The 27329-nt window shown below is 40.6% G+C and overlaps 1 protein-coding gene across 1 annotated transcript in view; it reads left to right on the top strand.

Annotated features, from left to right (window-relative positions):
* MYO9B (myosin IXB) overlaps positions 1–26695 on the top strand; it is a 110308-nt gene extending 83613 nt beyond the window's left edge. Inside the window, exons 25-40 of the mRNA XM_044671653.1 lie at positions 902–1035; positions 1718–1917; positions 3125–3223; positions 3963–4136; positions 7894–7935; positions 8264–8375; positions 10708–10778; positions 17435–17627; positions 17920–18048; positions 18144–18249; positions 20231–20362; positions 22048–22171; positions 23434–23481; positions 23880–24016; positions 24509–24636; positions 24777–26695. Of these exons, the coding sequence (XP_044527588.1) occupies positions 902–1035; positions 1718–1917; positions 3125–3223; positions 3963–4136; positions 7894–7935; positions 8264–8375; positions 10708–10778; positions 17435–17627; positions 17920–18048; positions 18144–18249; positions 20231–20362; positions 22048–22171; positions 23434–23481; positions 23880–24016; positions 24509–24636; positions 24777–25216 (2269 nt within the window). The 3' untranslated portion in view covers positions 25217–26695. The remainder of the gene's footprint in view (positions 1–901; positions 1036–1717; positions 1918–3124; positions 3224–3962; positions 4137–7893; positions 7936–8263; positions 8376–10707; positions 10779–17434; positions 17628–17919; positions 18049–18143; positions 18250–20230; positions 20363–22047; positions 22172–23433; positions 23482–23879; positions 24017–24508; positions 24637–24776) is intronic.
* The last annotated feature ends 634 nt before the right edge of the window (positions 26696–27329 follow it).

Below are 27329 nucleotides of genomic sequence, written 5' to 3' on the forward strand. Positions count from 1 at the left end.
AGACAAATTTTGAGGAAGGGATTGAAATAAAAAGTTAGGAAAGGTTTGAAAGCATCAGGCTCTCTTGGGATGGTGAGCAAGCTTGATTGGGGGCAATCTAGTGAGAATCCTCAGGCCAGCTGAAGGCAGCAAAGGGCTGCCATCTATCAAATAACTTAAACAGTTCACATTCATTTAGTACTTTTACAGTTTTTTAAAAATCCACCCCATAAGGTGGGTAGTACAAGAATTATATTAGCACCATTTGACAAAGGAAGAAACAGGCTCAGAAGGATTAATTGAATTGTCCAAAGTCACACAGGTAGTAAAATATCAAGCCAGGACTTCATTCTTAATCGAATACTTTTACATTGTTATTTCATAAGCTAGCATGATTTCATGCTATATTTACCAACCCCACTAGAATATGAAAAATATATCCTCTTAGGTGGAAGATTATTAGCAAAAAGGAAATTTATACAAGAACGGGCAATTTTCCTTTTTTTTTTTTTAATAAAAAATTTTACATCTAGATTTTCTGAAATTATGTGATCCAAATTGTCTCCCTCTCTTTTTCCCTCCCCCCTCCTGGAGCTGGCAAGCAATTCGATCTGGGTTATACACAAATTATCATACAATTTTTCTTTTTTTTTTTAAGACTTCTTTCTAACACTACTTTGTTCAAAAGGTCCCAGAACTCCTTACACAATCATAGAGAAGTTCATTCCTAAAAGGATCAGCTTCTTATATGATAGATTAGTGGGGACATGAGAAGTCTGTATATTTTAAGATATTACTATATTAACAGTAAAATAGCAGAGGTCCTCTTCTCATTTTATACCTTCTTATTAAGGCCTAAAAAGTCTAAACATTACTTACATTCCACACAATTAAGCAGATTTACTTATATTTCTTCCCTTAGATCCACACTTAAATGGCTTTTCATGCCTAAAAATAAAGATAAGAAGTACAATATAGAGGGAACAGAGGAAATAGAGACAGCTGCACCTGTACCTGCAGTGTTGGAAGCTGTAGCATCCAAGAAGATCTCAGAAGGTGAGTTGTCTACATTATGATTGCTCTTGAGAATAGAAATACAGCTCCACTGTCAAATTAGGTAGCAAAATCACTGTGCCTGGGGAACAACCGAGTGAATGTAAGAGAATATTATCAGACAAAAAATGACAAGTAAAGAAATCGAGAGAAGGAAAGATTTCTGTGAACTGATGATGAACAAAGTCAAACTAAAAAGTGACACAAATGGAAATGGAATTGCAAAGAATGGGGAAAAGCATCAGAGGCTTTCCTCATGGCACAGAGATGGGAGATTGAGGACAGAATACATTGTTGGGAGGATCACATGAGTTAAGAGATTGGAATGTTTTAAAAATCAAAAAATACTATATAGTTGTTAGCTCTTAATGTCAGATGGAGTTACTATTATCAGATGTGTAATAGGGTCAGTTATTTTTCTTTGTCACGAGGGAGGTTTCAGACAGGAACAAGGATTGAAATGATAGAACTAAAGACAAGAAGCATGTACAGAATCTGTTTGTTTTTTATGTCAATAATTTCAGGACCAGTGTCCTTGTTTACACCATAAAATTATCTGGCATATTTTAAAAGCCTGATGGATTCCAGTTTACACTTATACTTCATAAATGGCTTCTTCTCCCTAGCTCCCTGTAATGCTGCATTGTCCCATACACTTAATGCTATAGAATTGTTCCTTTTCTAGCATCATCTGGACATCAGAACCGCCCACACACAGGGGAGCGAGACCGCCCCGTGAAAGAGCCAGCCAGCAAGGCAAAGAAGAATCGTAACATCAAGATTGGTAAAATCACAACAGTGTCTGAGAAGTGGAGAGAATCTGTGTTCCGAAAAATAACAAATGCCAATGAACTAAAATACCTTGATGAGTTCCTTTTGAACAAGGTGAGATGATCAAGCAAAGGGTTTTAGTAATAGCTGTGAAGGGTTCTAGTACAACTCTGTCCAGTAAGGATAAAATGACCTTTTTCCTGGCCATGTACAAAGTCCTGAAGTCTTTGAAAACTACCTGCAGAACCAAAGTTCTTTTTTTGTTTTGTTTTGTGTTGTTTTGTTTTTTAAGTCTGTTTATTTAATTAATTAATTTTGAGTATTTCCCCATAGTTACATGCATCATGTTCTTCCCCTCCCCTCCTCCCACCCTGTCCCATAGCCAGTGAGCAATTCCACTGCGTTTTACATGTGTCATTGATCAAGACCTATTTCCATATTATTAATATTTGCACTAGGGTGATCGTTTAGAGTCTACATCCCTAATCATATCCCTGTTGATCCATGTGATCAAGCAGTTGTTTTTCTTCTGGGTTTCTGCTCCCACAGTTCTTTCTCTGGATGTCGATAGTGTTCTTTCTCATAAGCCTCTCAGAATTGTCCTGGATCATTGCATTGCTGCTAGTAGAGAAGTCTAATTATATTCAATTGTGCCACAGTTTATCTGTCTCTGTGTATAATGTTCTCCTGGCAGAACCAAAGTTCAATGATGCTAGAAAGATTTCAGGCCTGGTGTGTTTGTCCTTCTCCCGGGTCAGACTCAGCTCAGTTGACCACAGCAATTCATTAAACTGCCCACTAAGATTGTCAGGTTGTTAGGATCCACATGAGTACAGAAAGACATACATAGATGAAATCACAGATATGTATAGTATTTGTGAAGTCATGTGGTCTTTTCCCCTCTACCTGGAAAAGGAAGCATGGGGAATTTTGAGAAACGGGGAGAAAACTGGCTGAGGAGGTGGAGAATCCTCCCTCTAATGTCTAGGAGACTTTCCATACCAGGGACCTCTTATTTTCATAACTATTCATTGCAAAGTCAAAGGCTCAGAAACTGGAAAAACTGAGGCAAGAGCTCACCACGTTGCAAATCATAGGACTTAAGAGAGGTGAATGGGTAGAAGAAAACCATCGACCCATTACTAGAGAGAAATGACAGAGCACAATTGATGGCCTCACTTGAGGTTGAACCAATAAATCCTTAAAACAGCCATTTAACTTGCTTTGTAGCCTATTATCTCTAGGAAGTTACGAATTCTCCATAATCCAAATATGTTATTGTCTTAAAAGAAAAATTATTTTATACATTTTTGCCTGTCAGATAAATGACTTGCGCTCTCAGAAGACTCCCATTGAAAGTTTATTTATTGAAGCTACAGAAAAGTTTAGAAGCAATATAAAGACTATGTATTCTGCTCCAGTAAGTAATATTTTTTTCTTATAAATTTGGGCTTTAACGTGATATAGGAGAGTGCTATTCATAAAGGGGGAGGGGGAGCGTTAGAAGAGGAGAATACTGATGTGAAGACCCAATCCTCCCCTTGTGGAGTTTTCAGTCTTATAGAGAGGATCTGAGATATACAAATAATCATGAAGCCAAATACAATATAAGAAAGGTACAAAGTATGACAGAAGGGAAGATCATTTCCCACAGAGGACCTGGATTGGCTTCCCCAGGGAATGGCATTTGAGCTGTGTCCCTATAGGTGAATAACAAGCAGAGGTTGAGGAACAGCATGATATCATGGAAAAAACACTGGGCTTAAGTTAAAATCCTTGGGTTCGAGGCCCCGCTCTGCCTGGGGGTCAAACACCTAACCTCTCTGAACCTATATATGTCATTTGTCAAATGAAGGCATTGGACCAAATGATCTCTAAGGGCCTTTCTAGCTCTAAATGCTGGGTTCCTGGGGAGATAAAGAGAAGGGGCAGGGAGAGGATTGTAAGAGTAAAGAAAGTATGAGCAGAAGAATGGAGTTGGGGAAACACCATCTCCATGGGGAAGTTTCTAAGTATCTCTAATGCCCAATGACTTAAAAAGTTATTTCCTGAATGCTACTCCATGACCTTAAGTTTAACTGGTTAACTTTTGTAGAATAATAGACAACATGGGACATCTTAATGTACATATACTTTAAATTTTACTTTTTGAACACTAGAATGGAAAAATTCATGTTGGCTATAAGGATCTGATGGAAAACTATCAGATTGTGGTAAACAACCTGGCAATGGAAAGAGGAGAAAAAGATACAAACTTGGTCCTGAATCTATTCCAATCCCTTCTTGATGAGTTCACCAGAGGATACACAAAAAATGATTTTGAACCACCAAAGGTATTGTGACCAAACTAAGCTAACATTCTTATCTTATTTATTCATAAATCTAAGTACTTAAAAAGTCTAACATATCTCTGCTAATTCTAACCTCTACTCAAATGCAATTGGTTATAAGGGCCTCACATGGGAACTCTGTGATGTTTGCAAATTTAAAATGTCAAAACTATTCAAAGACTAAATTGGTGAAGCTGGCTTTTGGCACTGGCCAGTCTTCCCCTACAGATTGAAAAGAATGAATTTTCAGTGGGCCTGTCGGGGCACAGAGGCAGAGAAATTCAGTTGAATAAAATGTATTAAGTACTTATATGCAAGGCATTGTGCTTGGCCCAGGGCTGTCAGTGATGAAGAACGTAGTTCCTACCCTGAAAAGGCCTATAGTCTACTAAGGGAGATATGTCTGAGTATAATATAGTGGAGGGGGCAGCTGGGTGGCTCAGTGGATTGAGAGCCAGGCCTAGAGACTGGAGGTCCTAGGTTCAAGTCCGGCCTCGGACACTTCCAGCTGTGTGACCTTGGAGTCACTTGACCCCTATCGCCCACCCTTACCACTCCTGGGCTAAGGACAGTCCCTAGCCCTGATGAAAAAGGAGGAGGGTTGGGTGTGAGGCTAGCAACCCCACCCTGTAAAAACTACATCTGCTAAAGAAACTGCAACCTAAAGTAGGGGCAGCTGGGCTAGCTCAGTGGATTGAGAGCCAGGCCTAGAGACGAAAGGTCCTAGGTTCAAATCCGGGCTCAGACACTTTCCAGCTGGGTGACCCTGAGCAACCCATTGCCTACTGGTTGTGGCCCTATGCTCCTAGAATGGAGTCCCAGGATAAAAAAATACATAAATAAATAAATGAATAATATAGTGGTATTAAGCATGATTTAGGAAGAGGGAGAGAATAGTTTTGCAAAGAGAATAAAACAATTTCACCACAATATGCAAAGTGTGCAGTATTTGTGTTTCTGCTAAGTAAGTGACTATTACCAACACTCAAAGTGCATGCTGGTCTCCAAAAAAGAAGCTTAAAGAATGATTCTCTACTCTCCACATTAACCAAGTTCCTTTTTTAAAGAAAGTATTTAGTTTTAAAAAAAATCAAAGCTTCAATGTAAAAACAAAACAAAAGAGATCAGAATAAATAAATGGGACTTCTGACCTATGTCAAGAGTTTATGTGGTTGGAGGAATGTCAGACAATGGAGAAAAGGAAGGTCAAGCCATGGAACTAAGTAATAGTTCTTATGATGGGTCTTCCCATAGAGGAGGGGACTGTACCCTCCAAGAAGAAACAACTACTTGTTCTCCCAGGAACAATGATGTAAACCCAGAGGTGTGGCAGGCCAGAGAAGTTATCCAGTTAAGCAGCAAAGACCTGTGGTGACTCTTTGCCAAGGAATGCTGACACAGCTGTTTGTGACCTCATAATAAAAGTGGAGAATTCTCCTGCTTTGTTTACTCTGATGAGCATCTTCAGTACACTAGAGAAACTCCAGAGACTTGTCAAACTGTTGTCACTTACATGTGGGCATAGATCTTACAGCCAAAAGGAATCCAAAAAGTGTTTCTGAAGGTGACAGTCTTTAACAAGAGACTGAAATTCTTAAGGGCACATATGGTATGTTCATCAACATTGCCAGTCAGCAAAAAGAACTTCAGGAGTGAAACCAATTTGGGAATTGAACAGCTGGTAAAGAAACTGGCGTCTAAGTACAAGATTTAGATTTCTAGACCATACCTTAAAAAAGAAGAATTGACAGGCAAGGAATATACCTGAAGAGGGCTCATAAGAATGTGTTTGCCCAGAGTCTTGTAAATCTAATCTAAAGGATTAATGAAGGAAGAAGGATAAAACTGGTTGCATATATGGCTCAAGCTAAAGACCATAGAGACTTAGCTAGAAGGTAGAAAGAAGAATAGCTTTAGAAGCAACCTGAAATGCAGAGAAGACAGAATCCAAGAAAGGAGCAAGTGAGAAAATCCATGGCCTCACATATCTATACTCAGATGTCCCAAGTGTGGATAACAAGCAAGGTAAATTTTAAAACTTTATACAAGGAAGCAAATTTGACTTAATAGCTCTCACCAGCTGCCTTTGATGAGTGCTCACCTGGTCCAAATCACCTACATCCCATAGTACTAACAGAATTGACTGGTGTGATTGCTGAGCCATTCACTGAGCTCTGAAAGATCTTGGAAAATAGAAAAGGTTCCACAGGATTGTAGAAAGGGCAGAAATTTTTCTAATTTCCAATAAAGAAAGATGCTAGAATCAGCTGTAGCTTTAGGCCACTCCAGTGGGAACTCATAGGTTCCCAAATATTGTGATTCTAGGAAGAGATAGTGCATCTTTAGGAAAGGAAATAGTCATAACTTTGTCAAGAGCTGGTCATGCCAGACTAATCTTGTTTCTTTCTTTCTTCCTTCCTTCCTTTTTTTCTTTCTTTCTTTCTTTTTTTTTTTTTTTTGACAGATTTGTTCGTCTGGTACAGGGATCAGCAACGTATGGCTCTCGAGCCATATCTGGCTCTTTTGAGGGCCAGATATGGCTCTTTCTGCAGGAGCCATAAAGTCAATTTTTTTTCAGGCACTGTTACAGGAGCGTGTACTGTGAGCACTGTACAGCTTTCACGAAATTACATTTTAAAAAATGTGGCATTTATGGCTCTCACGGCCAAAAAGGTTGCTGACCCCTGGTCTGGTACATCAGAAGAGTGATAAAGATAAGGTTTACCTAGATTTCAGCAAAGTATTTGAAATCTTTCGTGCTGTTCTATGGAAAAGAGAAAGAGAGAGAGAATGTCATCTAGACGGTATCATGGTTAGGTAGAAGCAGAGCTGCATGAATGGTTAGACCCAAGATTGACTTGGCTTGAAAGAAGCTCCTCAAGCATCTGTGCTTGTCCTTTAGCATTGTCTGTGTATCATACTTACACACAACAAAGCTGAGATTCTGAACTAGAGAGGCTAGAGCATTGGTCCATATCTGAGAAGAAAAATAATCCTGATAATGTGCTTACACTTGAGTTTTAAAAAAATAACTTTACAAATATAAAATGGAAAGAGAAGTATCTAGACAGCAGGTGGTCTGAAAAAAATTTGAAAGTTTTAGGAAATCACAAGCTAGTGTAATATGGCTGCCTTACAAAACTAATGAAATCTTAGGTTTTGTTAAAAGAGGCATATTGCCCTAGACCATAGAAGCTAGTCCTGGTCACAGCACATCTAAAATAATGTGTACATCTCCAGGTATCACATCTTAAGCATAAGCAGGATGTTCATAAACTAAAGAAGGTGCAGAGGAGGGCAGCCATGATGGTGAAAAGGTCCCCAAGATAATGCTATCTCAGGAGCATTTGAAAGAACTGGGAATGTTTAGCCTAGAGAAGAGACACCTTTGAGGGGAACATGATAGCTGTTTTCAAATATTTAAAGAACTATAATCAGAAGGGAGGTTGGACTTATTTTCCATGTAGGGGCAGGGTTGTAAGAGGGCAGAACCAGGAACACTGAGCAGAAATCACAAAAGAGGCAGTTTTAAGCCTATATAGAATAGATTACCCTTAACTGAAGGCCTTCAAGCAAATATAGGATGTATTTGTCAGATACATTGCTATAAGGATTCTTGTTCCAATATGAGTTGGACCAGTGATCTCCAAGATTTCTTCCAATTTTGAGATTTTGCAGATATTTTTAGATACTCAGATAGTATAAATAGTAAAATTATTAAAAACTCAAAAATAGCTGTGTCCTTTTTCTTCCCTCACAGCAAAGCAAATCTCAGAAGAAAAAGCGAAAACAAGATCGTGCAGTGAGTATATTTTTTAATTTTCAAATTAAGCAACGTGTGTTTTTATAAATGACCCAGTCTCTCTGAAGTTGCCCAAAGGCAATCTGAACAGCTCACAGCTACAAATAATAATTGTATTTTAAAGTTGGGTTTGGTTATTCTGTGAGCTCAGTGAAAATAGTTTCTTGAATTCTGGAAATTCTCCTTTTTATTTCTCTTAGGAAGACTTGGATAGAAGGAAGTCATGGTGTTTGGAAAGCCATTTTCTTCAGTTAACTTTTTTCCCTAACATTGGGGGGTAAAAGGGGTGGGCAGGGTTGCCTTTTGACCTGACTTGCTGCTGTTTCAGATCCAGGAGCACAATGGGCATGTATTTGCAAGCTACCAAGTAAGCATCCCCCAGTCCTGCGAGCACTGTCTGTCCTTCATCTGGCCCATGGATAAAGCGCTTCTTTGCAATGGTGAGTTACAGGCAGCTCAGCCATCAAGAAGCAAGGTTGAAACTGCTTTGTATTGGTGAGTCCCACCAAGTCCCACCAAGCACAGACTTCTACAGGAGCTTCACAAACAATGTTTCTAATTATTTTGATTTATTACTGCCCAGACTGCTGGACAGTAATACTAAATGAGTGCCTTGTGCCTCCTACTAGAGATCTGTGCCAGATAAAAAGATAAACAAAGCACCCCGCTCTCAGGGAACTCACAAGTCTAATAAGGAACATAAGGCATAGCCAAATAAATGGAAAACAGATTAGAATGTGAGTATATAAAGTAATGTGAGATGAGGGTCTTTCAATATTAGCTGGGGAACTGAGAGGACTTCATATAGGAAGTAGGCCTTGAAAATGGGTAGGATGACAAGAGGTAGAGAAGAGGAGAGCTTTATCAGCAAATTTATGGAGTTGGGAAAATGCAGGATGTGTGTGAGAGATGGTGAGTAATCCAGTTTGGCTAGAACCCAGAACACATGAGATTAGACTGGAAAGAGAGCTTGTCTTTGTAAAGTATTTAATGCTTTCCAAAGCACTTTTCTATATAGGACTTTGAGGAACAGAGAGATTGAGTGATTTGTCTAGATCGTCCGCCAATTAGTGATGGTTGAGAGCTCAAGATATCTGAGACTAGAGTTTTTCTGTTCTATTATCCTGCTTCCCATATGAATATTCAAAAAGATACATGATGTCAGCAGTGTGAGAATTCTCTTCACTAACCCTGACTTAGTAAATGGATCCCACCAAAGAACTATTAATAAAGATAAATGAAATCAATAACTTGAAGGTTTTATATCACAATAGCAAACTGGCAAAGATGACAAATAGTGGAATATATTCGAGGGGTTGTGGGTAGACAAGTACACTAATAATAAATATATGGGAGACAGATAGTTAGTGCAATGGATAGAGCTCCAGGCCTGGAGATGGAAGGACCTGGGTTCAAATGTGACCTCAAACACTTCCTAACTATGTGACCTTGGGCAAGTCACTTAACCCCAGTCACTTAGCCATGGCTGCTCTTCTTTCTTAGAATTGATACTAAGACAGAAAGTAAGGATTTTTTTAAAAATATAATAATAATAAACACTATTGTTGAAGCTGTAAATTGGTCCAACCATCTAGAGAGCCATTTGGAATTATAACAAGAAAGTGATTAAAATCTAAAGATGTCACAAAGTTGTTTTATGTATCTCAGGAAGGTCAAAGGCAGACAGAGCCTTGTTACCTGCAAAGGTTTCATATATACCAAAATATTCATAGCTGTTTTTTATGGCAACAAAAAGTATTTAATACCCATTGGTTAGGGAATAACAATAAATTGTGATATGTGGCTATAATGAAATATTGGCACTATAAGAAATAGTGAATGTGACAAGTGGAAAAACACATTCATGATACAGTGAAGTAGGCTACACTAAAAAAACTACAGACAATGAGTACAGCTGTGTAAATGAAAAAGAAGAAATAAAAACTGGTTGCTGTGATTACAATGACCAAACAGCCCCAAAGAGATAAGATAATACACCTTTCTCAGTTCTTTGCAGAGATGGGAGGAGTCTTATGGGTGGGGAACATTAAATGTATTATCAGACTCGAATCATTCATTAGTCAATTTTGCTGAAATACTTTTTTTCTCCTTTTTTGTTATTTCTTACCAGGGCTACTTTGGGTTGTGGGGGAAGTAGCTCTAATTGGAAATGAAGATTTAAAAAAATGAAAACTACTTGTTGAAAACAAAGCTGCTACCATAGTTGAATGGCACAGTGCCAGTATGTCATCCTGAATCACAGAAAATCCCTGAGTTTATAGCAAACTTCAGCATACTTCCCCTGGAATTGGAGGACTCTTATATATGGCACATTGGCTTCTGGCTAGCAAAACAATTGTTTTTTGTTGTACTAGAACAACTTTAATAATCCTAAAACCAATAAAAGTGTTCTTTCTCTTTCCTATGGGAATAGGGGGAGACCTACCATTTTGCTTATTTTATGAGTGTCATCAGCATTTTTTATTATTAGCTCTTGAAGATACAATAGAAATCATCCAGATTATACCATTGTTTTCCAGTAGACATAGATGTGAAGTTATGTTACCACATGTAATGAGTCATTAGCAATGCTGAGACTCTACTTGCTAGATTCTAAGGTTTTGGAATGCATCTGATTATACAAATCGGCTTAATAAAACTTGTAGTCATTTAAAGGATTATCAGAAGACCTACTTTGTCCTAAAAGGAAAGCTTGACCTAAGTCTGAAGGATTGTAACCACTCTTCACTCTTACTCCCTGTTTTTTTCTAGTTTGCAAGATGACCTGCCACAAGAAATGTGTGCACAAAATTCAGAGTAGTTGTTCCTCTTTTGGAAGGAAGGTAAGTGTTATTAGTTACCAAAGTGAGGGGTGAGGAAAGATCTGTGTCCCCACTGCAGCTCTGTAGTCTCTACGAACTCTAGGCCATGTCCAAGAGGCCATTCTCATTACTGTAGCCTATGTTCTTATGACTCTTGGCTGTTAGACCACATTTTTTGTGGCTTTCTTGTCATCTGAGCTTTACAACAACTCCATGAGATATATAATAATGATAATAGCAGTTATGTAGTGCTTTAAGGCTTACAATGCCCCAAAATATTATCTCATTTGTTCCTCACATAGCCATAGGAAGCAGATGCTATTACTATCCCCATTTTACAGATGAAACTGAGAGAGATTAATGACATGCACAGGGTCACATAGCTAGTAATTGTCTGAAGCTGTATTTGAACCCAGATCTGCTTAATTCCAAAGTAGAGCTCTATCCTCTATGCCATCTGTTTGTATATTGTGAGAACTATCCCCATTTATGTAGATAAGGAAACTGACTCGGAGGTAAATCCATTTGACTTGCATTAGAGCATAAGTGGAATTTGAGCCCAAGTCTTTTTTCTTACCACCAAGTGTACCATCATCTTCACTAAACACTGAGTGCTTTCTGTGTGTAGGGCCTGGCTTTAAACACCAGAAATACAAAGTATGAGGCAAAGTTCCTAGCTTCATCAGAATTATTGAAGTAGAGAATCACACAAAAAAGATGCCAATCCTTGGCAGAATGTCCTTAGGTGCCAGGTGACAAATGTAAAGACTATCCCACATTCCTATGGCATTTTATGTTTTACAGAGTGTCTTACATATATTATCTCGTTATCACAAAATTACATTTGTGCACTGTAGGCCTTATCCCCATTTCACAAATGAGGGACTGAGGCTCAGAAGTAAAGTGACTTATCTTTAGGTTACCAGTTGGGAAGGGTCATGAGTAAGGCATGTTCTTAGAATTCTGGTATTGTCCCAGTAAGTGCTCTACAGTATCAAAGGAGGTAGAGATGACAGAAGTCTGAGGTGACTGGCAGAAGCTTCCCCCAAGAGGTGACTGTGGAACTGAACCTTAAAAAAAACCTAAAGAAGTAGAAAGGCGATAGAGAAGATGTTCAGGGGGGGAAGTGGAAGATATGTTCAGGGAAGGAATCTGCTTCATCTTTCTAAATGAAGCCAAGACCTTGTTGAAGGTTAGCAAAAAATTTAAGTTGGGAGGTAAATGGAAGAGGAGGAAGGGGACCTAGGAAAAAGTAGTTGGATCAGTGACTTAATGACTGCTTAGCTATAAGGCCAGAGCTTAAGGAGAGCACTATGGCCCAAAGGGAATTTTGGTAGAAAGTCAGCTTGTTAGGCCAAGAATGCCAAAGAGCCTACAAAGTCAGGTATATCCCATATTTGGGACATTGTATAGAAGCAACCAGAATCCCTAACTCTAGTGATAAGATAATAAGCTCTCAGCTCACAGGTTCTGCCTCTTGTAGAATCTAGAACCTCCCAAAGTCCCAGTAAGAGGATAGTTCTATCTCTTAAGAAATCTAATTAAGAAATAGGGGCAGCTGGTTAGCTTAGTGGATTGAGAGTCAGGCCTAGAGACGGGAGGTCCAAGGTTCAAATCCGGCCTCAGACACTTCCCAGCTGTGTGACCCTGGGCAAGTCACTTGACCCCCATTGCCCACCCTTACCACTCTTCCACCAAGGAGCCAATACATAGAAGTTAAGGGTTTAAAAAAAAAAAAAGAGTATAAAAAAAAAAATCTACCAAGCCACAAAGACACACTCAACAGGATGTAGGAGAAAGTGCCCAAAAGAGTATGGGGGCCTCCTGGAGAGACATTTTGCTAGAGTAACCAAGAAAGTGTAGGATATGCTGGCACCCCTGCTAGGAAAAATAGGCAATCTTCCCCAAATGTTCCTTAAACCAATTAGAATTTTAGCTACACCATACTGAATACTTAAGTATATAACGGCATTGCAGGTTGAGGATCTGAATCCATAAGCTCAGGGAATGGAATAACTAGAATACTGTATCTGTCACTTACCAAAGGACTAACTTGCCAATCTCTGGGGAGGTTAACATGGTCAGATTTCTGCCTGTCAATCACAGAGGAATGTATGTAAGGGCTCTAACCCTCCCACAAATTACCTGGGACCAGAAGCAGGTACTGATTAGTACAACAGCATTCTAGGCTTGAGTGAGCCATCTAGTAGTTATGGGCCATGCTAGACTTGGTCAACAAGCATTAATTAAATAATTGCCTGCTAAGATCCAGGGACAGACAAAATTGAAAAAATCCTTGCCCTTGACAGGCTTACTTCCTAACAGAGGAGGCAACATGTGTATAAACACATAACGAATACTACATAAATGTTGGGGGCAGTAAGGGACTTAGTAATAACCAAATGGATCAGGGAAAGTTTCATACGCTTCATTGAGAACAGTTTTCAAGGAAACATAGGGTTCTGCGAGACAGAAGGGATGTGGGAAAGTGTTCTAAGCATGGGTGATGACAAATGCAAAAGTATAGAGACTGAATACATAGGGTGCCATGACTGAAGGCTAGCAGCAAGTCCAGGAATATACAATAGTACTGAAAGGGCAGCTGGAGGCCAAACTATAAAGCACTTTAAAAACCTCTATTCTATCCTTAAGGCAGTAGGAGCCTCTGTCAGAATGTAGCAAGTTAAAAGAATGGGATGGTCAGAGATTTGATTTAGGAAAATCACTTTAGGGTAGATCAAGGTGAATAACTGACCTTCAGGAGAGAGGCTAGAGCTGAATAGATTTAGGAGACATCAAAATAAAGGGAATGATTAATCCCATGAGGACTAAGGTCAACAAGAGAGAAAATATGGTGAAAAAAAAGAGGCACCAAAGGCAGAGCTTTGGTATATGCATGATATAGCTGATTAAAAAAAAAAAAAAAAAAAAAAGCCAAGAAAGAACAGGGTTCAGATGAGTAGGAATTATGGAGAGAGAAAGTCCTGTCATGAAAGCCCAGAAAAGAGAGAGTATTTGGAGAAAAGTATGGGAAGTGTCCTGCTTCTGAGAGGTTAGGAAGGATGAGGACTGAACAAAAACCATCAAATTTGCCAGTATACAAGTCTTGTGAGACTTGGGGGGAGAGGGGAGGGAAAGAGATCGTTTAGGAATTTGGCTGTGAAAGAGAAAAGAAAGAGAAAAAATAGATTGATAACTTGAGAGGAAGTGAGGAACTGAAGATGAGAGAACCATGGAGAGATTTTGAGAGCATCCTACCTTGGGAGCATGGGAGGCCGTGGGTGTCTCAGTGAGGAGAAGAGTCTCCTCATCAGGGACTAAAGTGAAGGAGAAAAGAATAAGGAATGATGTGAGATTGCTTTGAGACAAAGAGGGAAGAAGAGGAAACTGTCAGTGAATGGTCTGTTTTCTTAGTGTGAGGTGAACTCAGCTGGATAGATAGATAGGGGAAAGTCATGGAAGGTCAGGAATAATGGAGACAGAAAAATCTATTGGATTTGATGATTTTAAAGTCATCATTGACTTTGAGCAAGCAGCTTAATCTCTCAAGGTCTCTTCTCATCAGACAGCCCCTCGGATCCCTGCCAGCTCTAGATCCAGGAGCCTATGAGGCTGTGGTTCTATTACATGGTACATATACTGAAATAGGGGCTAAAAAGACAATTGAATGGTGAGGAGATGAAAAGGAGTAAGTAGAAGCTGTTCCTTTGAAAAGTTTGTTGTAAATGAAAAGGGAAATAATATGGAATCTATAGATTGGGAAATTCAAGGGAAAGAGGGTTTTTTTAGATTAGGAAAAACCTTAGCATATTTGTAGACCTAGGTCCTAGGAGAAGGCTCCAGTGGAGAGAGAAGGATTAAAGAGTATATCTGATGGGCAAACATCCCAAAGGAGCTGGGAGACAATAAGGCAATAGCAACAAGAGTGTAGACAGAGAAGTTAGGAGTTAGAGATACCTCTTTCCTCTGACATAGGTAGAAAAAAGTGAGATGGTTGACGATGGGGAAAAGAGAAGAAACATGCTGTGAACTAAAGCAGATGGAAGAAGTTATCCTGGATTGCCGAATCATCAAGCAGTTATTAAGAATATGTTCTGTACCAGGCCCTGTGGTAGTCACAGAGATGAAATTGAGGAGACAGTATGCATATATAATTAAATATAAAATAAATACAGAAGAGCTGTGGGGGGATCAAAGCAGCTGAGAGGGATTAGTGAGGCTTCATGTAGATATTGCTTAAGCTAAGCCTCCAAAGACATCTTTAGAGGAAAAACCACTTTCCAGACATCGACATACAGAACATCCCATGTGAAGAACAGAGAGAATGCTGGTTTGACTGGGCTGTAGAGTACGGGAAGGGATGTCATGAATAAGTCTGGAAGTATACACTGGGGTGAGCAGAGGAAAGGCTTTTAAATCCAAACAAAAGAGTGTTTATTTGATCGTTGGGGTAATGGAAGCCAATAGTGTTTACTGAGTTATGGAAATGGTATGGTCAGGGGTATGCTTCTGGAAAATCCTTTGGCAACAGTGGAGAAAGGGTTGTAGGGAAGAAAGGCTTATGGCAGGGATTAAAAATGAGATTGTTCCAATAGTTCAAGTGAGATGGGACAAAGACCTGAACCACGATGGTGGCTGAACCAGAAAGGAAGCAAGAGATGCTTAGAAGTTTAGATTACAGTATTTGGCAACTGGTTAGGTGTGTAGGGTGATCAAAAGTGAGAGATTAAAGAGTTTTTTTTTTATTTTAATAACAAATTTCCACATAAGTTTTCCAAAGTGATATAATCTATATTGTGTCTCTCCCTTCTTTCCTCCCCCCTCCCAGAGCTGACAAGCAATTCTATCTGGGTTATACTTGTATTAGCATACAAAACTTATTTCCATATTATTCACTTTTGTAAGCGAATAATCTTATAAAACCAAAACCCCAAAACATATACCCAAATAAACAAGTGAAAAATCATCTGTTCTCATCTACATTCCTACTCCAACAGTTCTTTTTCTGGAGGTAGATAGCATTCTTTTTCATAAGTCTGATGGATTAAAGATAAATGCCCATTATAGTTCTGGGCCATTGAAAGGATGGGCACTACTTTCAACAAGAATAGGAAAGTTTGGACTAGAGATGAAGACATCCTATTCAAAATGTCCAGCAGGCAGGAGCTCAGGAGAGAGACTTAGAGGTACCACAGTTAAAAGAAATCTTTATTCAGCTTTGGCTCTGATTATAGAGGCAAACTCAGAAAGTTAAAAGGATTTTATTCTGAACACCAAGGCAGTAAACACTGGGTGGGCCCAAGATGGTAGGAAGCTGCTTTTTATAGACAGCAGTAAACCTCTCCCATATAAGGGAAAGACAGTCCAGAATCTTTCACATTTCAGTGAGGAGTTGGGGTTAGAGCCACCTCAGCTCCTCTCTGAGGGCTTTGATGAGTACAAGTTTCTTATGAAAAGAGTTCAGGCATACTCATTCTGAGGAGTGTGTGCAGACTTCAGGACTTACTCAAGCCTAGACATGGGCCTAATAAGGACAGTCCTGAAGTGACTGTCACCCCTGGGTGGCTTGGCTAGGGAAGAAAATAAAGCCAGAAAAAGATGCTTTGATTAATATTATCATCAAACATTTATATAGTGCTTTAAAATTTACAAAGCCTTTTACAGGTATGATCTCTATTTGAACCTCACAACCCCCACATTGAGGTAGGCACTATTATGATCCCAATTTTTCAGATAAGAAAATTGAGGGTGAAAAAAACTAAGCAACTTGCCTGAGGTCACAAAGCTGGTAAAGTGTCTAAAGCAGAATTCAAACTCAGGTCTTCTACCACTCTTATCTAGCTTGCCACCTACCAGCCAATTAAGTGAAGTGAGAGAAGAGAAAGTATTATTCATCATGAGCACCAAAATTATGCCCCCAAGAAGGGGGATGGAGGGGGGGGGGAGAGAAAGAGATGAGAAGTCAGATGCTTCTAGCTGTAGAGCGGAGAGGTTCTTCAGTTTCAAGTGGTGAAAAGACACAAAGATTAGCTGGGATGGATTGGAGGGGAAGATTTTTGGAGCTGATGGGACTATTAAAGGATGAAAGCAAGGGTACAGTGTAAAAGGGGGAACTTAAGGTGCCATATCTATAGGATTGGGTCTTAAAAGCCAGGAGATCGGGGGCAGCTGGGTAGCTCGGTGGATTGAGAGTCAGGCCTAGAGACAGGAGGTCCAAGGTTCAAATCCGGCCTCAGACACTTCCCAGCTGTGTGACCCTGGGCAAGTCACTTGACCTCCATTGCCCACCCTTACCACTCTTCCACCAAGGAGCCAATACACAGAAGTTAAGGGTTTAAAAAAAAAAAAAAGCCAGGAGGTGACAGTGTAGAGTAGAGTTGCAGGACCCCAAAAGGACAGTGAGCTGTGGCAGTGACAGCCTTGTCTGGAAGTGATAGTGGGAAGCAAGGCATAAGAGGATTGAGGGAGAGTGACGGGAGGGAGAGTGACAGGAGGGAGAGAGGGGAGTGAACATGCGAGTCCTGGAGTGTCTGCCCACTGCAGGCTGGAGAAGCAGCTGGAAAGGAGACAACATCCCACTTTTTAACAGTGACGGTATGTGTGCCATTGGTTTCTAATGTACAATTGAGTACTACATGAACATCTCTTTGAGATCTGATCTTCTGCTTCAATCACAGAGTGAGCCTGGAGCTGAAACACGGCACTTTGGGGTATGTGTGGGCAATCTGACCAATGACAAGATCTCAGTGCCTGTGGTCCTGGAGAAGTTACTGGAACATGTGGAGATGCATGGCTTATACACCGAAGGAATTTATCGAAAGTCAGGAGCAGCCAATCGAATGCGAGAACTCAAACAGTCCCTACAAGCAGGTACCAGAGCTAAGAATCCTGATCTAGTCTGTCCAGCATATTTGACTCCTTGATTTCCTCTCTGCTTCTGAGAGACATTGAGTCATGATGAGTCACTCCTGGCCTCCATTCCTCCCCTGATCCAGAAAAGGCTCATTTTCCCCCAAAACAACCTTCTCAGTGACTTCCTTTAGCTTCTAAAGATGAAGTATCAGAGGAAGCTGTGCCTCATCTCACTCTGCATACTGATTCCTCATTCTCTTCCCAAAGTTAAACATTTGACTTATATAGTAAATTTTTTTTTCCTCTTCAGATCCCAATTCTGTGAAACTGGAAAATTACCCCATTCATGCCATCACTGGGGTTTTGAAGCTGTGGTTGAGAGAACTGCCAGAACCTCTTATGACATTTGCTCAGTACAATGACTTTCTCCGAGCTGTGGGTAAGTGCTCCAAGGAAGGCTTTCATCTGATGACTATGAGAGGTGTGAGATTTGATGTATTCATGGTTTGCTTTCTCTTCTTCCTGCTTGCAAAGAGTTACCAGAGAAACAAGAACAGCTTGCTGCTATCTATGCTGTCCTTGAGCATCTTCCCCAGGCCAACCACAACACCCTGGAGCGGCTCATCTTTCATCTTGTCAAGTAAGTGAACTCTGTATTCCCTTGCTTGATTTTATGTGTGAACTAACTCTGCCTCCTGTGGACATTGTTCCCCTTTCTTGGAAAGTTCAAAACTGGGAGCAACTTTCACATTTCATTAGAGAGCTGATTGTCCCCTTCAAGAATGCCCTGACTGAAGGGATATGAATAGGCTGTTTTCAAATGAAGAAGTCAAACTTATCAATAATCACATGAAAAAGTGTTCTAAATCCCTCCTCCTGATTAGAGAAATGCAAATCAAAACAACTCTGAGGTACCACCTCAAGCTTAGCAGATTGGCCAATATGACAGTAAAGGAAAACAATAAATGTTGGAGGGGGTGTGTCAAAATTGGGACACTGGTGCATTGCTGGTAGAATTGTGAATTGATCCAACCATTCTGGAAGACAATTTGGAATTATGACCAAAGGGAAAGCCCAGAATGCATGCCCAGAATTCAGCAATACTACTATTATGTTTGTACCCCCAAAGAGATAAAAAAAAATGGGGATGGACCTGTTTGTACAAAAATATTTTTAGTTGCACTTTTTGGGGTGGCAAAAAATTGGAAAATGAGGGGGTGTCCCTCACTTGGGGAATAGCTGAACAAATTGTGGTATCTGTTGGTGATAGAATACTATTGTACTATAAAAGAATGATGAAATGATTGATTTCTGTAAGAACAGGAAAGACCTCTGTGAACTGATGTGGATTGAAATGAGCAGAACCAGGAGAATATTGTACACAGTAATTACAAAAATGAACAATATGGAAATGGGTTTTGAGTAATAATACATGTATAACCCAGTGGGAAAAAATGCTTGTCAGCTCCAGGAGCAGGGGAGGGAAGAGAGCAGGGAGACAACATAAATCATGTAACCATGGAAAAATATTTTTAAAATAAATAAAATTATATTTAAAAAGAATATCCTGACCAGGAAGTCCAGCAGTCACTGTAGCCCTTGCAGGAGAAAAGTAGAGAGGGGATGAGGGCACACACTCTACCACTGGCTATGGCAGAGTTAAGGGCAGCCCACACTGCTGGGCTGGAGTGAATCAACCTGGGCACAGAGAGCCCACAAAGCAGTGGTATACCTGTTTTTATGATGCACCAGGAAAAGGGCAGAAGACAGTCCAAAAACACTATGGGAGCAAATAGCCCATAGAGAGAGGATAGGGAAGAAACTGAGGGGAAAAAGATGAAAAGACCTGACTGGAGTAGAGGAGAGGGGCATATGCCCAGCTGAAAGGCAGCTGTTCAGATGATGTTGGCTTGGAAGTTGGCTTAATATGATCCCTGTTTAACTGGTGCACTCAGACTAGTACTTTTCCCATATTGAACGTGGAATGCTAAAGCAGTTTCCAAGTGTTCCTCTGAGAAGTTGGAAGATTTGCTTAGAGTCAAACATGAGTTCCTCATGAACTTTTTTTTTTTTTAAACCCTTAACTTCTGTGTATTGTCTCATAGGTGGAAGAGTGGTAAGGGTGGGCAATGGGGGTCAAGTGACTTGCCCAGGGTCACACAGCTGGGAAGTGGCTGAGGCCGGGTTTGAACCTAGGACCTCCCGTCTCTAGGCCTGACTCTCACTCCACTGAGCTACTCAGCTGCCCCCCCTCATGAACTTTTTATGTACGGCATATAGTTGACAAGCAGCTCTCTGAACTTAAGCTGTTCCTGAGATAGTAGATTCATAGTCAGTCTACAAGGTATTTCTGTAAAGCCTTTGCAGAGCTGAGCAGGAGCACCTGCCAGCAGCCTGGGCAGAGCCCTTGAAAGCTCTGGGGACTCCCTACAAGGGTAGCCACTACACCCCTCAAAAACCCTGCCAGGTAGAGTTGTAGTTGCTTTGGTGAAGGAAGCCCTCACAGCAGCCAACCATGAAAATCACATCCTGAGAAAGGATTGAAGTCTAAGTATGTGCTTTTAAACAAAATGCAAGATGGCACATTACTTCAATAATCAGTTTACAATTTTGCTCTGCAGAGTAGCACTCATCGAAGAAGTGAACAGGATGTCACCCAGTGCCCTGGCAATTGTCTTTGCCCCATGCCTGCTGCGCTGTCCTGATCATTCTGATCCCCTCACCAGTATGAAGGATGTCTTGAAAACAACCACGTGAGTCTTAGGAGTCTGTTGTGAATCAAACTTTTGTCACATAAATGATGTGACTAATATATGTGAAGGATCTTATCCACACCTTTCCCAGAGACTCCTGGGAAGCAGCTTGGGCTCATCACAGCTACCAAGCTTTGTGGTAGGATTCATTCTCTCTTCCCTGAAGGGGTGCTTTTCTTCCATGGCAGTGGCAGAAGCATTTTACTTTTCACATCATTTGAATATTAAGTTACTTTTATGACAAACCTGGAACATAAAATTCAGATGTGAATGAAAATGTTTGCATTATTGTCTCTTTCAAAGTGCCATCAACATTACTGAAGGGCAAAACACGAAAGGAGGAGAAATTGGGAATTTTGTATAAGAAGCCCAAAAGTAGGTCCTTGAATACCCATGCTTTCATGGAAATGTTTATTCTTTCCCATGGAACTCATCAGAGATACAGATAAAAGGGAGTGATTCTTTCTACGACACTTAATAAGTCTTCAGAACTTACTGCTCTAAAAAGCTGCCAAAGTTCAAAGCATAAAGAAATTAAAGGAGAGTTTGGAAGAAGTTATTAGATATTAGGGTCACCCAGAATAGCCTCTTAAGGCCCTGCTGTGGTCTTCTATATGAGTATCATGAAATGTCTCCATCAGACACAGACAGCTAGCTGTCCCAGATGGGTATTCAAACTAGCCTAGGATAACTTTTTAATGTTGTTTTCTGGTTTTGAACCCTGCAATAACATTTGCAACAACACAAAAATATTGGCAGCTCTCTTCTGGTTAGCTAGACAGATTGCCTCTTCTGCGTTCTTCTCTTCGTCAGCAAACACAGCAAACACAGAGCTCATCTTTAAGTGAAGCATTTTCTCATAAGCCAGCTGCATAAACTGTTGTAAGTCCCTAGCATTGCACTTAAAAGCAGCTGAGAAGTAGTTCTCATCCTATAAGATAGAATAAATTCATTTATCACTGCTGGTTGGGGGCATCATTTCTTTAAAGAGAACATAGTAAAATAAAATATCTTTACAAAAATATAAATGAGTGAAGAGAACATAGCCAATACCTTCAGACCACTGCTCATTAGCCAGCCAAGAGCAGGGCCACAAAACTTCCCTGTGTAAATCTCCAGCTTGTGTCCTCCTTCCCTTGGACCTGATCTCCCTCATCTTGTTCTGATACTTGACACATCTGTATCCAACTCTATTAACATGATCATCTTACATATACCTGTTCCCATTACTGATTCCTTGGAGTATCTTCACCTTCCCCAGTAGGAGGTAATGGGAATAGCACTAGAGTAACAGTTATGAGACTTGGGTGCATATTCTATATTTACTACAGATGTCATTTAACAAGCCTAATCTTCAAATGTGTTTGTTGATAAAAATAGAAGTGATAAAACTCCCACCCCACACTGAGGCTTGTTAGGAGGATTAAAGGAGATATGATGTATGTAAGGCACTTTGCAAACCTTATAGTGCCCTATAAATGTTTATTATTACTGATAATAAACACTGGCTTTCTTGTTTGAGAGTAGTTTGGAGTGACTACAGTATGCATCCCTCCTCAGGTCTCTGAGTAAATGCTTCTGGATCTCTCTTTACTCTTGCAGCCCTCTCCCCTACCCCCTCCAAATGCCCACCACCCAAGCCCCAATCTTTAGGATCTAGATTTGACAAGTTGTCTTTGCCACAGATGTGTAGAGATGTTAATCAAGGAACAAATGAGAAAATACAAGATGAAAATGGAAGAAATTAACCAGTTGGAAGCAGCAGAAACAATTGCTTTTCGAAGATTGTCACTTCTCCGACAAAACACAGTAAGCGTCCAATGATATGACAATGACCAATGAGAGTTTCTTGTAGGGGGATGGGGGGGCAACCAGACTTGGTCCTGGAGCATTTGAGTCTTCATGCCCCTTGAACAGGAATAAGGATCCCGTTGTGGCAACAGTGGGCAACAGAGGTTCCTTGTCTTCCCTAACCAGCTCTGTCCTGTGGCCTTTCTCTTGCTTCAAGCCTTAGATTGCTGCTATTGGTTTGGGAAGACCCAGAAGCTACAAATGAGACCATGATTCAAGGAAGTGGATAAGGAGGCCAAGGGAATTATGACTCATAACCAGGCTGGGTGAGGCACAAGAAAATGTAATGAACTTTGAGGGCTGAGACTTAATGAAATGCAGAAGATTCATTCAATTGGAGCATGAAATGATAGTCTCCCAGGCCAGACTAACCTTTCCATCAAAGTCTCACTGACCAGATTTTCACTGGCAAATTGAAGTTCAGAGAAAAAGAAATTCCCCCTCTAATTCTCATATCACTTTGCCAGAGTATATGTCCATGCCAAAACAAAAAGAAAGCAGGTTATATTTGTGCCCTTATACAGGAAAGACTGTCTCATTAAGCTAATGTTTGTGGTTCAGTAGGCATTAGAGAAGTGTATATAAGGTATGTTAAAGGTAGGTATGGGAATTTTTTACTCATGTAAATACCTACATGTACAGATTATCTTCTCTTTTTCTCATCCAGCCTGTTGGGAGGCAGAATACCCTTGGCCTCCTCACCTTTTTTCCTCTTCAGCCTTCCCCTAGTCACATTCTCATTTGTAGCTTTTGAGTCTTCTTAGCCAACAGCAAGAGCTGTTGAGCCAGAGAAGGAAGGTTGTTCTGTATGTAGCTGGGCTTCTGTCCTAAAAACCAGAAGGCCCTCCTGCCACAAAGTCTCTGCATCCACAGGGAAATCTTTGCCTCTGCTTTGCTTTGATCGTATTTAGTTTAAGACACGTTATTTGTTCATGCAGATTCTTAGCTGCATCTCTCAGCAGTCTTAAATGGTGCTGCAGAGCCTGACTTGATTCATTGTGTTACTTTAGCTACAACAAGACATCAAGCCATGTACTTTTTGTCCCCTATTTGTACATAGCTAGGAAAAATGAAGGTGGAAAGAAGAGGGTGGTGTATATGGGTAACTGAATGAAGCAGACCCATTTCCTCTGACCCCCAGGAGAGCAATTGTTGTCTAAGCTTTTTTTAAGTGACTGTGTATATTTGATGTAGTCAACCTGGTCTTCGTCTCTCTCTAGCTGTGGCCTCTAAAACTGGGGTTTTCTTCTCCCTATGAGGGGGTTATGGTATGTACAAAACTTGGTGGTCTCCTTATGCATGACTCTGGCACAATGGCATGACCTGGGTTTTCACAGCTTCTTAGAAATTCTTTTAGCATGAACTCAACTACATCATTAAATATACTCAAATGCATGAAACTCTATGGTAGTCATTTGGTTTTGTTCTCATGGAGTTGGTAAACTGCAACAATTGCTAGAAGTAATCAATTTATAGCTAAGAAGATATGCTATTAATGAGTTGAGCAAGCAAATCTTGATAGATTACCCATTATCTGTCTTCTAAATGTTTCCTCCATGTGTGAATTAACAGCTTGTCAGCTTCTTCAGCTTGTCTGTTGTCACAGCTAGTACTAACTCTTGTTGTTGAAGAGAGAATGCCTCTTAGACTTCCTTCTGTGTTCTAGAACAAAAGCCCCAAGTCTAAGCTCAGTGACAACAATTTCGATGGACTGGGCGTCCTACAAGAGGAACAAGCAGAAGGAGACGATGATCGGGAGAAGGAAATTCTGATTGAACGCATCCAGTCAATAAAGGAAGAAAAGTAAATTCTGCAGTTTGCTCTCTCCCCCCATTTCTCTTCTCCCTTGCCCAGGGTCACACAGCTAGGAAGTTTCTGAACCTAGATCTAAATACAGGACCTCTCCAGATCTAGTGCTCTATCCACTGTGCCACCTTGCTGCCCCTGTATATTCCTCAGGGTATTTCTTGCCTTTCCCTACCATCTCTGAGCCCAAATATAAGACAGACCAGAAGAAAAGTCACTACCCAGATTAGCCATCATAGATGGGGCAGCAGCAGGACTGTGCTGGCCTACAGAAGAAGTGGATTCCGGTCCTTGTTTTGACACAGCCTTGAGCAAACCCCTTCCTTTCTCTGGACTTCAGCCTCATCATGCATAACATGGGGGAAGTTGGGTCTAGATAATCAGTAAAGTCCCAAGTCATTCCAACAGGGCATGATTTTCATGGTTCTTAGATATATTTTTTTAAACTTTTACAGAGTATCATTTATATTAAATCCTTTCTTCACACAGGGAAGATATAACTTACCGGTTACCTGAATTAGATCAGCGAGGCTCAGATGAGGAAAATCTGGATTCCGAGACATCAGTAAGCACTGAGAGCCTTTTGGAAGACCGATCGGGGCGGGTGGACACGGAAGGTCAGTATTAAGGTAGTGTGTACTTTTCTTACCTTCTCAAATGATTTTTCAGATTTTGGGGTTACCTCTGCAATGACACTCCAGGATCTCACTGCCTTCTCCAAAAGATGCAATAATTTGCCTTATTTCCCTTTTAAAAGGAGCGGTTACATTCGCATTTCCTTGCCACAGTGTGCCTACTTCCAGAACATCCAGCATTTCAGCTCCTTTGACGTCCTCAAACCCTTATCCAGTTTCTTCTCAGATGAGACAAAGACCATCTTCAATGACAGTTAGAATTAAAATCCCTCGGAGGACTCCAATAATGCCAACATCTAATATCAAGCTCCCATATGGCCTGTCAACTCACCTCCAGAGGCGGACTTCATCTTTGAAGGAGGCTGAGGTCCCAGTGAAACGCAGGGAGCAGCCAGCTCGGCGAACAGACCAAATTCAGTCGGTGTATATCACACCAGAGGATGACCCAGCCCAAGCCCAGGAACCTTTGAATGACTATGACCTGGCAATTGCAGCAAAACGGAGACACTCTGACCCTCCAGTTTACCCCTTTATTCCTCGGGCAAACAAATCTGATGGATGAAGTTGGACTCAAAATGGACCAGTCTCAAAGCTGTAACTTTCCTGCAGCTGATGATAGACCCTCTCAAACTGTTCTGGCCTCTGGTTTTATTGCAGAACATACACATGTATGCTCATAAGTGAGATAGGACCAACTGGAACATCACCTCGGTATTCTGGAAAATACTCTTGTGGGAGTTGGGCAGTATTGCTCAAAAATCAATTTTCTGCTCTTTGAGAACGCATTAATTTAAACATCTGCATTGGTATTAAATATGCCCTGGGCACAAGATGAAATACCCTTTCAGATGAGCCTGCTAATTTGCAAGCTATACATGGTGCTGTTTCAGCTCCTCTGCCTTTTGCATTTGCTTACTGTGGGCTGTGTAATAGGACCAAAAGGGAGAGAACAGGCCCCTTTTGCCAATATTTCCCAAGTCTACCTTTTTGTATGTTTTTATGGTAACTATTTCTTTGTATGCTGTTTACAGAATTTTAAAACTGTAACAACTGCCTTAATGGAAGACCAAATTATATATATTATATATATATATATAAAAACCTTTTATATTAACACTGTGCAGCTTTCCTTTAATGTGTTTAAGTCAATGAAGAATTGGGGCCATTAATTTGACCACAGCATACGTATAAAATCTCTTTTCAGGTTGGTAAAGAATATATCATTCTGAACACCCAAAAGCAAAATGTTTTCACTTGAAAATATGGAAAGAGCATTTACAGTTGGGTCTTCCCTGATCTCATAAAAGTAGACCTTGGATAAAGTATCTGGAGAAGCAGGTGACTTCTCCCCACAGACATTGGGATCAAGGACATGACATGGCTGTACTTATGATGTTCTCTTCCTGGATGTGAAATCTGTACCTTGAGAGTGAGGGGGTGAACTTCTGTGAGCCGGGGACCCATTACCATGAAGAAGAGGGATTTTTTACTTAAATGACCTGTTAATCTGTTGCCTTTGTTGCCTTGTTTTGTCTTTGTGTTTCCTTTGTGATTGATCGTAAAAAAAGAAAACCTGAGTCATGCCTGCAACAAGGAGGAACTACAAGGTGGAAATAGAGCACTGGGGATTTTGCTTTCAATAGATGATAGCAAGAAGAGGAGAGGCAAAGGGTCCCAAGTCATCCCAACGAAAGCAGAAAAGGACATCTCCTCTTCATCATCTTTCTCTTCTTTCCCGTAGTAGAAGAAAAACTTCAGCTCCATGCTGTCCAGCTCAGAAATGAACCCAGAATGGCCGAAGTCTAGGGCAGGGCCTCAGCTCTATTTCCTTGTATCCTTAATAATAAAGTTGAAACATTCCTAAACATTCATTAGAGCAGAGGTGTCTGGTGCCCAGCCTACGCTCTGGTCGTTTCCCAGGCTGCCTGTTCTCCCCGGCACCTCTGCAGCCAACGTGTCCGGGCCTGGCAATATTGCCCTTCTATCAAAAAAAGTGCCTGCACAGTTGACTTGTAATAAATGATGTCTTAGTTTTCACCTATCTCTGAATGCTGTTCGTTTATTATTGTCATGCTAAAATAAAGCTTCTGATTGATCCTTCAAAAAGTTTAAAGTCGAAGGGGGAGAAGTTGGGGAGTTCATCTGGAGAGAAATTGGGGTGGGGAGGAGGGCACCTCTACCCTCTAGGTACTGATGGAAAGGCCAAGTAAGTGAGAAAAGGACTACTACTATTCTCCTAGGCCCCAGCAGTGGTGGGAAGGGACAGGTGAGTCATGGCCTGATGGAGGCAAAAATCTTCCCCATAGTCAGGGCTGTTCAAGAATATTATTGGGTACCTATAACTGAAACTCAAGAACCACTTGCTGGAGATGAGATACAGAAAGGTTATCAAGTTAAATGGGCAACCCCATTAATGTGACTACCAACAAGGGGACACAGTTTTGCAAAGTGGAAAAAGCTCTGGCCTTGGAGGCAGAAGAGACACAGGTCCCCAGCCCATTCCTGCACCCGCTGGCACTTACTAGCTTGACTGCAGGCAAGTCACTACTAAGTCTATCTCTTAATCTACAAAACAGAAATAATATCTGTAGGATCTCAAAGTGTGGTCATGTGAATCAACTCTAATATAATGGATGTTTTCACATTTGATCCTCAAAACCCAGTTAGAGAGCTTG

This window comes from Gracilinanus agilis, chromosome 1 (genome assembly GCF_016433145.1).
Source record: "Gracilinanus agilis isolate LMUSP501 chromosome 1, AgileGrace, whole genome shotgun sequence".
In the NCBI taxonomy this organism is placed as follows: domain Eukaryota; kingdom Metazoa; phylum Chordata; class Mammalia; order Didelphimorphia; family Didelphidae; genus Gracilinanus; species Gracilinanus agilis.